This window comes from Taeniopygia guttata, chromosome 8 (assembly GCF_048771995.1).
Source record: "Taeniopygia guttata chromosome 8, bTaeGut7.mat, whole genome shotgun sequence".
NCBI classification, from domain to species: domain Eukaryota; kingdom Metazoa; phylum Chordata; class Aves; order Passeriformes; family Estrildidae; genus Taeniopygia; species Taeniopygia guttata.
In genome coordinates this window covers 6,559,096-6,572,494 of record NC_133033.1, presented here as the reverse complement: position 1 = coordinate 6,572,494, position 13,399 = coordinate 6,559,096, and the positions used below count along the sequence as shown (strand labels likewise).

Genomic DNA, 13,399 nt, shown 5'->3' with positions numbered 1-13,399 from the left:
ACACATCCATTTTCCTCTCCTGGTGTTTTTGGTGATGCCTTTTTCCAAAGCTGTGTTCCAGAGTGGTGTTTGAATGCTGTGAAATCAAGGCTGTGTTTTGCCATCTCTTCATGTAGGAATTGCGTTTAATGGTAGAAACTATAATAAATTTGGGTGAAACCACTCTATATAATAAAGTAGGGGATAACTGGCTGGCATTCCAGAAGTTTCATTTTGTTTTAATGAAAAGGACAACTCTGATCACCTATTACACCACTTTCTTCTTTACCATTTCCCAAGTGCTGTTGCTGTAGACTTCATTAAGATACCAGGAGGACACTGAAGAATAGAGCCAAACACCTTTGAGATTTCCAACAGGCATAGTTACTTGATAATCTTTGCAAGAGACAAAGGAAAAGCTGGAAATAGTTGAAAGTAAAGCTCAGTAGAAGATGATAAAGCATCTCACATTTTGTGAGCTGAGGTAATACACAACAGAGAACTAGAACTATATTCTGCTTCTGGACAAACATTGTTGTCCTTACCAATGTGCCGTGCTTCCCAGAAACTGCTGTGCATGGAGTGCTTGTGTGCATCTGCTCCCCAGTCCTGTGTGCCTCCTCTGAGCTTTGCAGAGTGCTGAGCTGTATGAATGATAATTGTAGTTCTCCTCCTCCAATTTCTTACCCCCAGAGTACCTGCAGGAAGAGTAAGAGATTATGCAAAGCATGCGATATGGTGCCTTTGTTCCTATCTTTAGTGTAGTTCTTGGATGTGTAGTTCCAAGAGTGCCTTCCCCTACTGCTCAACTAGTAGCTATTGATGTTGAAATACTTGCAACTTATTTTGGTGTCTACTTTTTTACCCTTACTCATTCCCTTTTGTCCTTAAAATCAAATGCAAACCTGTGGAGCCTATACCTTGTGGGAACAGAAGACATTTCCCTCAAAAAACCTGCAGTTTGGTGTGCATCATTATTATACTGGCTTCTTTTTTGGTAAGGTTGTTAGGAGTTGTGCCTTATCAGTGGGCCAGGTTTGAGGGTAGGGCGGTGTGTTACAGGGCTGTCACAACTTCTGTGTAACTTCAGCAGTTTGCCTAGATACTTTCATCTGGTTTGACTTTATTTCACTTCTGTGAAATCTGGAATAAAAAATAACAGGTTTTGCCTGCTTTTTGTCGCTGTGTTGGTAGAGCAGCAGTCCCTGCTTTGCTGCCCGTTTGTACAGCATGAGTTGGTGCTGCCATGGGTTATGTCCTTCAGGCGCTGCTGTGATAACAAGTAATATTGCCAATAAACTTTGCATTTGTTTCACTGCTAGACTGGGGACAGAATATTTTAGTTTAGCATATTCATGCAAAAGCTTATAATGGACTGGTTCAGGATAAATTTAGCTATTAAAGAAAATAATTTTCTCCTTTACTTGAACTGAGGCTTGCATCTTAAAATGAATGCATTTGTTGTCTTCTCCATTTGGATAATTTGTGTGCTCTGTGCAATTATTGTAGCACCCATAAATGTGAAATTGCTGGAAATGTTTGAACGCCATTTCAACCTGAGTGCAGCACACTCTGAAAGCAAGTTAAGACAGCTGTATCTGTGCCATGAGAGCCAGAGATTGCCAGTTTTCTGAGCTGAGACTTTCAGCTATATCTAGATTTAAAATATTAAATGTGACTTTTACTCCAAGGAAGGTAAAGATGTAGCACATAGAAGTGTGTGTGAGTGGGGAACATGTCAAAATATGGAGGGTTAGATAATGATTTCTTTCTGGGGTATTGGATTTGCCTCCAGGCAGATAGACTAAAAAGCTTCATTTTCCTCCTTTATTTCATGTTCATGATGTATTTATTAGGTAAATAATAGCAAAGTCTAGTTGTGCAGTGCGTAAGCTTTAATAAAAATGTAATTGACAGTGAAATTTGACAGTTGTTACAGTTAAGAGAATCTGTACTGGAGCTGCACACAGAGCATCATTTGCTGCTCCTGAGGTCACTTTAGAAAAGCCCACATGTGGTCCTGGTGCACCTGCTTCTTGCTCTGGCTACAGTTGTGATTTTGAACTAAGGAAGGCTTCAAATCACTTTATGTTCTTTTCTTTTAATGCTCCAAGGGGAAGGTGGCATGATGTGTCCTGAATGTTCTGTGATCCAGTGCCTCAATCTGCAGAAATGTGCTAAATCCCCACGGAGCGAGTAGCAGTGGGTACATTTTAAACTGGGGTGGGTTCCTGGGCTGGAGCAGGGCTGAGGGACCTGGATGTGTTTGTGTGTTCTGCTCCCTGCCCATGGACCAACCTCCTGGCTTTGGCATGGCTCAGCAGATGGCAAGGCTGTGCATGGACTGGTCAGGCAGCCTCTGGAAATGGGATTTTCTCACCTACATTGAAGTTCTAGGGGTAGAGAGACTTGCACTGTGCTGACTTCCATTCATAAGAGCAGATATGCAGGGAATTAAAGCCTGTTCCTCATTGTATGAGGGAAACCTTTGTGAATCTACATTTATTTTCTTTGAGATGTTTTTTTTTGTTTCTTCTTTTGTCATCGTTTTTCACGAGATGGCTGTGGGACCTCTGCCATGGCACCATTTGTTTTCACTTGTAAAAGCAAACAACTTGCAATGCTAATTAAAGAGCTTTTTTAGATAAAGTAAGAGCTTTGCATTATTTATCTAAACTCTTTTTTTTATGGGAGAATGTTCTGAGTTTGTTCATTAATGAACACTTAGAAATAATATAAAATTAGACCTCATGAATTCTTCATGAGGTGTAATTTGCCATGATCTTTTCTCTTGGCATTTAGGTGCTGTGAACAGTTCATTATTCATAGCTAACTTTTTTGACTTCTGAATCCTCAAAATGGATAGGACTGCATGAATTTTTCCGGGGTTTAGATTTTTTTCCAGATTTTGATTTTAGGAGAGGATTGTTTCTAGTATGTTTAAAACCACTTCTCTTTTGTGCCTGTAAATAACACTTAATCTTAAGATTCTTAATTGTGATTTTTTTTTTTTTTTAATACATACCAAATTAGTTTCTGTTTATTGTGGATTATGGTCAATGGAGAAGATATAATTCAGATAGCAGGAATGGGTGCTGAGTACTTGCTAAATGCAAGCTCCTTTCACTGTACATATGTGGCAGCCTCAGTTCAACATGCAGACCTTCTTTTAGACTGCTGAGAACAAATTTTGTAAATATAAAATGTATATTTACATTTATTGAGCCATTGGCTATTGCTTATGCATGCAATAGGGAGATAAGGCTGTCTTAGTCTGTGGGTAGTTTTCCAAATGATTCATTAACTGTGCTTTGTAATGGTAGATGGATGTCATACATTTACTGTAATAAGTGAAGATTAGTGTCAGTTACTCCAGCTTGTAATAGTTGGTAATTGTAATAGTTCTGTTTATACATACAGGTATTTTTTGCTTTATTGTTGGAGCTAATATTTTAGCAGGAATAAATTGAAATTAGTTGAATTAATTGAAAAAACAATGTAGATGTGATGGAAGTATTTCTGAAACATTACTAATGTAGGAGTAGCTCTAATGGGTATTTGTGGCAGATACTCTGTAGGAGAGGTTTATACCAAGCCTTTTGGTAAGCAGTGTTTTGCAAAACACTGGCAAAGCTTATGTTGTCTTCCTCAAAGCATTTATTTGTGAAAACTGTCAAACAAAAATACCTCATGCTTTGCTGATGCATTACCATAGTGAGAAAAGTAGTACACCAGGAAATGGTCATTTTTTTAAAAGCAGCAGTCTGATTAAATGCATGCACAATTTGAAACATGTAACTTACAAAATCAGCAAAATTCTATCAGATAGTATTTGCCAGTGTTAGAATATTCAGATTATTGGTGGCTAAGTGATCAAATGTCTATTAGCAGTAACTGCAATTTATGCTTCAAAGATGCTATTACCCTATATACAGAGTATCATATTGCAGTATTGGGAGCTTGGCAAGGTATTGCCCCCAAAAAAATAAAATGTATAAAATGTCAGCACACATGACATTTGCACTGTAATATTTCAGGACCGGTAGTAACTGCCTAAATTGGGTCAGAAAAAGTCTACAAAAAGATGTTGCTTGGAGCACAGATATTGCTAAATTTACTTGCTTATGGAGGTTTAAGAACACCTTCAGGGATAGCAGTATATTTTGTTTTTAAAAAATTAACATAGGTGTTAAGTCACTCTTGAACTTTCAACATTTGTTTTGCCTATATCCAGATAAGCCCTTGATGAGTTAGGCAGACTAGAGCTTTCTTTGATATTTTGGTAGAATTTAATTGCAGCCCAATACTTTTCTGTATTTAAAAAAAGTTATTACCAGTAATTAAAACACAGTAAGTTTACTGTGTGCTTGGAAACTAGAGTATTGATTTAAAAAATATTATATTGTGATACAGGTATCGAATTAAAAATTTAAATCTTAGTGTTGTGGATAGAGAGGAAAAAAAAACATACAGCAACTGTCATGTTGAAATCTATTTGAATAAATAATGTTCCTCTTATGTAATGTGCTGACTGATGTGGAATCAACAGCTACTTAATATTAAAAACAATGCTTGACAATAAACATCCCAGTACGTGCACACTGAATTCTGCCCGGGGTTTGAGCTCCAGGCATGCCAGGGACAGGACCAAATGTCTGGGAAGGAGAGCCAGGGCTTACCTTTTGGTTACCATTAATAATGTTAATTTCTACTCATGGCAAGAGTCAGTTTGCACACCTAAAGTAAGTGTTATTCCTTTGTGCCTGTGAGAACTTCAAATGCAAGCTCTGCTACAGAACTGCTTTTGCACCGAAATCACTCTGTAAATTGAAGTTTAAAATTATGCAGTAAAAAAAAAATCTAAAGTCCTTTATTAGAAATGCATTTAATATTTCTTCAACATTTCTCTCCATCCATTATCTCTTTTTAATATGTATATAGCAAATGGATTTTCAGTAACCTATGACTTGGAAATAATTTGAAGGGCAAGTAAGTGCTTTGGTTTTCCATTCTACTATTAAAAAATCAGAAAAACCTAAATGGAGTTGAGAGTAACTAGGAAGAAAACCTGGCACCTGGTGCAAAATTAGCTAATGCCAAGATACTTTGAAGTATATGAGGAAATGTACTTGTTCAGGAACAGATTTTTACTGAGCAGCTTACTCTTAATGTTCTGAATGTGTTAAATGTCTTGGGTTGAATTCTGTTTCTTTGCTTGGTGGGGAAAGTACGAATGCTGAAAATTTAACTATAGAGCATTTGCAAAATGCCTAAGTAGGACACCAACCAGTTTGGAATTTTGTTTTCTTTCACAGATTTTAAAAGATCCAGGATTATTGTCTACTGCGGGGAACTATAGATAGCTTTTGAGTCTGTTGCTAATAATAGAGGATGTACCTTTCTCGGTGTGTTGTGCTGAAGTCCTGCTTCTGCTGAAACTGAAACCAGAGGTGTGCTATCCCTGCCGGCTCCAGAGGGGCAGGATCAGTCCCTAAAACTGCAGCTTATCTTGTGGGGTTTGGTGTTGGGAAGAATATGGTCCAGTGATGTAAAGGCGCACAGGAAGCCGCTGTTAACCATGTCAGTGGCTTCACTCATCCTCTGACTGTGCCTTGGCGTCGGAACTGGGATTTTTTCCCCCAAATTTCAGCCGAGTGGCTGCGGGTGCAGGCTGTAGGAGCAGGAGCTGAGCTGGAGCGCGGCCGCCTTGGGGTGCGCGCCCCGGCCCCGCGGCAGCTGCCGGCGGAGCTCGGAGCCGTGGGGTCGCGGAGGTGCGGAGATCAAAGGATGATCTTCCAGCTGGAATCTCGAGCTAAACAGATTTAGCAGCATCTGAAGCTTTTAAGTAGTACGTGTGAGTAAATACATGGATGGAATTAACTTGGAGAAGGGAAGGAAGTATGGCTGATGCCGGGTAGAAGGGGGATTCTTGAAGGGAAGAGTGTGGGGCTGGCAGAGCTTGGCCAAGGATGCCAGCAGTACTTGGTGCCACGTGGCTGGTAAAATTGGCAGGGGGATTCTGGTTTGGATGTGCCCGTGTCTTTCAAGAAGTGACTATTTTTGTGCAGTTTATTTTCAAAATGATTCTGCTGTGTGGTTTTAAGGCATTACTGTTCAGCACAATGTGGCAAGGCTTCTTTTTATTTAAAAGCTGTTAAACCAAGAAGCTATTCCTGGGCTTGATAATAAAAATAATGGTAATTCAAAACTTATTTCCATTGATAAAAAAGAGGGTTATTTCCTAAATGAAGCATTAAGCTAATACTGAAGCGTTTCAATTAAAAAAAAAGACATGACCAGAATATAACCTATTTAGACTCTGAGCCACCCTCATGCAGTTAATTTTAGAATAGACACCCTTTTTGGGGGGGTGTGTGTCCCCATCCTCCTGAATTACAGTCCTAATTTGTCACAACATCTACCTCCCTGGATTTAAAAAAGAAAGCAGATTAAGTCTTGAGTAATTATAACAATTACAGGATCGGCAGAATACCAGGTTCAGAGTGTGTGGTGCCTTAGCCCTCTATTCTCCTGTGTTTGTCACTGTCCCTGGGCAGTGGAATCTCCTGCCTGGGGCAGCAGTTTGCATCACTTGACTCTCTGGTGGAGGGAGGCTGAACCCATCTGAGGGATGATCTTCGATTCCAGTGAAGCTGCACATCACAAACCTCACAGCAGGCAGCAAAAGCCACCATTTGTGTTGCTTTAATTTATCCAGAATTAAGACTAAGATGATGCCCTTCCTTTGGCAGAAGTGGTGGCAGTGAAGATGGACTAGAAGTTGTAGTAGAGGCAAATTACATAGAAAAATCTCTAAGTACCCAGGTTTTTCTGCTTCCTTTGTCTGCCTGTGCAGTTTTGGGATGAAAACTTGTGTTTTGCAGATAAACATGCAGGCAGCTTTGCTCATGTGACGGGTGGCACTAGTGACAATGGGGCTACTGTCCTGCAGCACACTTTGCTAAGCTGGATTCTTTTATTAGTTGTTTTTTGGAAAGGTCTATTTAAGTCTCTTCCGTGAAAACTGGAGATTTGTGTTTCAAGATAGGTGTGCTTGTTATAATTGCAGCCTTCACCTGTGCCTGATAAGGCTTTCTTTGATTAAACCTTTTTTATTCTAGTAAATATCTGAAGACCTTTGTATCTGTGAAGATTGCAAATCTAGGGCTTTATTATTTAAAGAGGTGTCATTTTGTTAGTGGAAAATATAGGTGGGGAATATAGGTCATCACTGGAACCAGTCAATGGTATGTCTTGGGACACCAGGTTTATTAATAGAAGGGAGGCTGAGTGATGACACGGTGCAGGTTGACTGTGCCTGGTTAATGTTGTTGTCATTGCACTCTGTGATACAGTTATTAAATAGGTAAAATATTTTACCTTTTCATATAGAGCCATACACTTACTTCATCTGATTTAATGGAACTATAATTTTAATTATGATTATTACCTTAAATTATAATTAAATTTATGTGGTTTAAATTTACATTTGTGAAAATGGCTGCGTGATGAAAGTAGAAATCAGCTTTGCATTAACAAAAAAAGGGTTTTTTTTAACTGCATCTTAGTATATGCTCACAGCCAAAGACTAGCATGACCTACTTTGCAACAATAACAGAGGAATCAAGCCGGGTTTTTTTGTTGAAGTATCTAAATTGGCCATGAATGCTACCTACTCATTCGTTTGTGAGTATCTTTAAAAATAGCTATTGTATCTATGAAACTTAAGGGTGTTTTTTTCCCCTTTCTCTTATTTTGCTATAGATAATTAGCACCATGGAGCCTCAGGTGTCGAATGGCCCTACTTCCAATACAACCAATGGACCCTCCAGCAACAGTAGAAACTGCCCTTCCCCCATGCAGACAGGGGCTGCTACAGATGACAGCAAAACCAACCTCATAGTCAACTATTTACCCCAGAACATGACCCAGGAGGAGTTCAGGAGTCTCTTCGGGAGCATTGGTGAAATTGAATCCTGCAAGCTCGTGAGAGACAAAATCACAGGTAAGCACTTCGTGTTGTGGGTCAGTTTGTGTTTGGGGTCAGCGGAACCGTGGTGCTTTTGTATTACAAGTGCTAACACAGGGAATGCAGCAGATGAGTGCTAAACTTCAGGGGCAAGCCTTTAGTTTTAGTGCTGCACACTGTATCTAGAGCAGCCAAGATGCACCCCTGTCTCTCAGCCTCTGCAGATCTGGGGGAGAAGTCTGAACATTGCCAGTCTGCATGTGTGTTACACACTGTGCAGCTTCTTGCAGGAGAGCTTAGACAGTGGCCTTGCTTTCCTGCTCATTCTCATTTTTATTTGACATGGACTTAGCTGAATGTCTTGAGCGAGCTGATGGTTCTGAGTTCTGACTCTGCCATTTGAGCCTTACCAAACCCCCATTAAATGTCAGCCTGTTTAAGAACACCGTAAAGTTAGGTGGTTCTGCATGTCCATCACAGCTTATTGACCGTGGTGTTCTGGAACAGCAGTGGGCTGTAGTTGAGACACGCTGCTCTGGATTTTGTTCAGGCATCTGTAGATAATAGTTAATTAACTCTGGTCCCCAAAAACATTTTAGTTTGCAGTGATCCTTTTCATATGAAGTAGCATCCTTTGGTAGGTGCCTTCAGAATAAGAGGCTCCCGTGGCAGATGCTGCCTCAACAAGGAGAGGTCTGCCCTGTCACTAGAGGAGGTGTGGATGGGTGCAGATGCGCCTGGCCTAATCCACATCCTTGTTGCTGCAGCCAGGAATCCGCTGGTGCACAAGATGGGATGAACAATCAGCTTTTATAGCTTGCTTTATAGGTTACTTTTCTAGGTTGTGTGTCTACTCACACCGTAGGTGGGAGCAGCTGAAATTTCACTGCTGTTCAGTGCATCACCAGTGCTGTTATGTTTAGCACAGAGAGCAGCAGCCTTGGGAGGGAAAGGGTTCCAAAAAAGGACTCAGCTTCCCTCAGAGGCTCTCCTGGCAACTTGGGTGTGTGCTCTGTGGGAAGAGGCACCATGGGAAGATGAGGAATTAAAATGCAAATCTTCGTACCTGCTTCTATAACATTCTGGCAGCCATTCTATTGGCAGTGTTAGCATGATCTGCTTAGTGCTTTTCAACATGCAATGCTTCTTTTTTGTTTACTTCCCGAGACACAGCAATGCTGATTGAACACAAGGCACATAACAAATGGCAGTAGCTGCAGGGCAGCTTGAGTCCTCACAAGTGTAGTCCAGCAGAGCTTTCTTTAGCACATTGACCATGATGTATCTATTGCAGTAAATCTTCTGATTTGGCCACAGCTTCGGGTGTTCTGAAAAGAAGATTGAAAAGTGGATTTGACTTTTATTTACGTTGTTTTTTTCTACAGGCCTTTGTTTATTTTTTCTAGGCTGAAAATAATCCGAAAAATTTAACTGCAGGTTAGTCCAGTTATTTCAGGTAGGAGTGAAACCCTCCTCTATAGGAGTCTAGGGTGCCTAGCTTGAATTTTGATCTTTTCATGAGCTTTTACTACTTACTCTATCCCTCAAATTCATGATGATGCTCTTACAATATATTTTCAAGACTTTAGATATTCAGTGTTGTTTTCATAGGGAGTGGATTGTCTTTGGACAGTGAGCCGTTACTTCATCAGCAAGGAGCAGTATTATTTTTGTTTCATTCCGTCTCCAGGCTTTTGTCTTTCTGTGTGGAGATATGAGGAATTTGCTGTATGATCTTCTGACATATTCTTAGGTAGTTTTTTTGCCTATGAGTTTTCTTTCCATACAAAGTGCATAAATCTTTGATCACTAAAATACTTTAAAGGAACCATTCTTTAAAAAAAACTGGCACAGATGCCTTGAGGACATCACCCCTACATGTTGTTTTAAGAGGTGATACAACTGCAAAAGAGCCCTATTTGCAGGAAAAAAATTATTCTCTGAATTATCTCTGCTGTTTTTGAAAACAGAATTTCATCTGCCAAGGTTTTTAGGCCTGTTATCAAGGCATTGTGCAACATTACTGAATTTGAGGATGCATATTCATTCCTTGCCTTGAATTCAGAGTTAGTAAATCAGATGCAATCCTCCTGCTAGAAGCAGTTCATGTTTTTAAGGTTCTTAGAACATGGAGAGTAACAAAATGGAAATGCACTGAGGTCATACCCAGCTCATCTTTCTGGATTATCATGTAAGCATGTTCTTAATTAGGCCCCTGGACTGTTTTTTTGGGAGGGGAGGGGTGGAGATATGCAAGTAGGCCGCAAGAGGAATGATTGGCTTTTCAGGGGTTCTTTGCTTTTTCCTTATTAAAAATCCACAGAAGTGTTTTTCTGACAGTGAAAGCTGTATTGCAAAGAAATCCAGTGAATTCTTAAGCTATTGCTGAAGCAGTGAAGGTGTGAAACAGTTTAGATTGTCACTGCTTTTGGATTCTTAATTATTTCTGTTGAAAATTTTGTGGCTTTAATAAAAATCTAAGCTAAGCATGCTCTGTTTTGTTATGCCTTTAAATGAATGTGGTGTTCTTTATGTTAAGTCTGGTTTGTCTTCATGTATTGTAAGTTTGCTTCCTTCTTGCTGGGCTGAATTACCAGGCAAATAAAAAAAAACAAAACGTAGAATAAAAAGCTGTAGAGAGAGCTTGCTTCAAGAAAAATAGAAAAGGTCATAAACCAAATAATGATTAAATAGTTATCCTGGCAAAACCATAGTAGAAAAATCTCAAATGTATTTCTGAAGCTAGGTAGCATTGAATTGGCTCATGTAAAAGATTCTGTTTTCCTTGTCAAGGAGCTGCGAAGTTGGTTTGGTTTTTTTTTTTTGTTTTTTTTTTTAATAATGGTGAGTCTTCTGAAATGGTTTTTTGAAGGAGTTAAAAGTTATAGAAAGTCTTTTTAAACATACTGGATCTCTCCAATAAAATTCATGACCTGAACTCTTTTATTAATTTTGAATTTAGTTAAACAATGACAGGAACAGTCATCTGCTCCAAGTCTTTTTGCAGTCTTAGAACACTAGTAGGAGTTTTTAATAAAATTGATTTATGAAGTTGCCCCCTCGCTTTGGAAAGGCACATGTTAAAACAAGCATATTCCTTTACTAAAAAACTATGCTAATTTGGTAGTACACTGCACTGAGTTGAATAGGAATGACAGCTTCTAAGACAGCCTTTAATTTGGTATTCAAAACCAAAATCGTAAACTTAGGTTTTGTTTGGTAGCTTCTCAGAACAGGCAGGATATACAGTAGCATTTTTCAAAGATGCTAATGACTTGAAAGAGGAGATGGAAGTCAGGCATACATTTTAATTATGGGGGAGGGGATGCAATAGGAAAAATGGTTTGGGTTTTTTTCACTGCAGAGATTTTAAGGGAATGAGACAAGGAAAAACAGACTGAAGATAGCTGCCTTCATTTGGCAGGGGTGTTTAATAAAAGCAGAACTTGTGGTTGTAAAGTGTGCTTATTAAATTCTTCATTTACACTACCTAATTAATTCTAGCATTTTAAATTAACAGTGAAACTGGTCCCTGCTGTACCATTTCATAGCTACAGCATATTTCGTCCAACAACCCAGTTGTTCAGGTTTAATCAGCTGTGCTCAAAAAATGAGAAGGAACTTGGGTTAAAAAAAAACCAGCTAAGTGGCATAAACATTTTAGAACGGCATTAGATGAGAGGAGGTGACTTCAGGGAGGAAACCTATGGCTTCAGATGGTTGTGAGTGAGGCTCAGTATGAACCAGAAATGCTAAGCTAGAGAGTGTTGCAGATGCTGTTTATTTCTTATTTTGTCTGAAGAAACTAGTGGCAAATATCTTCATCGTTTGAGGGGTGAGGGCTTGAATTCATGAGACTTTTGAGAGAAGAAATGCTGAACTTGTTTTGTCCTGTGTTTGCAAACAAAAGATCCAGTCAGCATAGCATCCGTCAGACACTGTAAGTGCTGCTGACCCTCTCAGTTGTCCTTGTTGACATAGTTTGTGTGTGGGAGAAGGGGATGTTTGTTACTAATTTTTTAATTCATTTGGTAGCTTTTTTGTTTCTTTTTAACTTAACCAGGAACTTACATCTTTGAATCTTCAGATGATTGGTATCCAAAAATCTTTGGCTTGCAAATCTTTCGCATCTTCAAATGATCCAGGAGCACTGTAAAGCAGAATATTTATTGATACCAGATTTCTGTGCATCCCTTAAGTTATGGCAGGGTTTGCATAATTCTGTGTGGTACAATTTGATGTTCTTTGCATGTATAATCAGGAACTTTGTTGTTCCTCTACCCAGAATGTAACTTTGGTTTTGTGTTTATTTAATTGTTCCTTTTTGAATTTGCAATTCCTTTAAGATTATGTATAGAGACCAAAGCATTTCACTTTAGTTTCAGGTATTTATAATAGCACTGATGCAGGTTTAGATTAAAACTGCAGTTCACAAATAATCATGACATTTTAAGTATAATATAAATATCAGTGAGTGAAAAGGAGAGAAGGAAATACTGGCTGCTTTACCTGTAGTCTTCTTTAGAAGGTATGGATTGTCCACTCCTTACTCCTTGAATGTTCAAGGATAAGGATCCAACAACCAAAACCTACCAAAATGGCAAAATCAGAAGTCATGCAGCATTAGGAGAATACAGAAAGGTATTTTTCACATGAGAAGTGTGCAGTGCTCATTCCTCTGTGGAAACCAATGAATTGTTGGCCTGGGAATGCTGTTCTGCTCCTTCAGTCCTGAAGTTTGTGCACCCTAAGTTGCTATCATGTGCCCTCTAGGAAAAAATATTTTTTCCAAATTTCCTGTAAAATGAGAAACCCTAATGGAAAAGCTGCTGCTGTAAAAAGCAAAGACACAGATTTTATTTAACCAAGTGATGGGGAACTAGTGTGTTTCTATCTAGAACATGCTGTTCAGAGCTGCATGTTTGCAGTTTGTTGAAATTTGGAGCTTAATTAAACAGCCTTAATTTCGGCATCTGCATTTAGAAAGCAAGGAATGGAGAAGGTCTGTATCCTCAGGAGCAGAAGCTATTAATTGCACACTGGTGATGCCCAGGGAGGCAGGAGAAGAAGGGGCAGGAATGCCTCCAGGAGGGAATTTCTGGGGTCTATTGGCAGATGTGCAGTAGCAGGAAAATACTGCTGAAGCTTTCTCTGGTAAGCAGACATCACCTAGTATTGGCCCACTGTTGGCAGCAGCCAAGTTTTATGTATTTTAATTGGAGGTTTTGAGGCATGATAGAGTGGATAACCAAAAGGTCCCTGTGGGTCCATCTGGGCTGGAGTCAAAGGAGGACTCCGGAATCTCATCATAATGTAAAGGCACAAAGCAAAAATGGGACTAATGGCTAAATTTAGTTATAGGGAACAGCCTTTGGTAAGGCAGTTCATGACAATAGGTAACTATAGCATGGTTAAGTCTGCAGGTGAAACGCTTAAGCTAGAAATTGCAGA

The 13,399-nt window shown here is 39.3% G+C and overlaps 1 protein-coding gene across 15 annotated transcripts in view; it reads left to right on the top strand.

Moving 5' to 3' along the window:
* The window catches only part of ELAVL4 (ELAV like RNA binding protein 4), a 63,871-nt gene that overhangs the window by 14,559 nt on the left and 35,913 nt on the right, over positions 1-13,399 (top strand). For all 15 annotated transcript variants that reach the window (XM_012575338.5, XM_072933037.1, XM_072933035.1 and 12 more), the window contains exon 2: positions 7,744-7,984. In XM_012575338.5, coding sequence (XP_012430792.1) covers positions 7,744-7,984 — 241 coding nt within the window. The remainder of the gene's footprint in view (positions 1-7,743; positions 7,985-13,399) is intronic.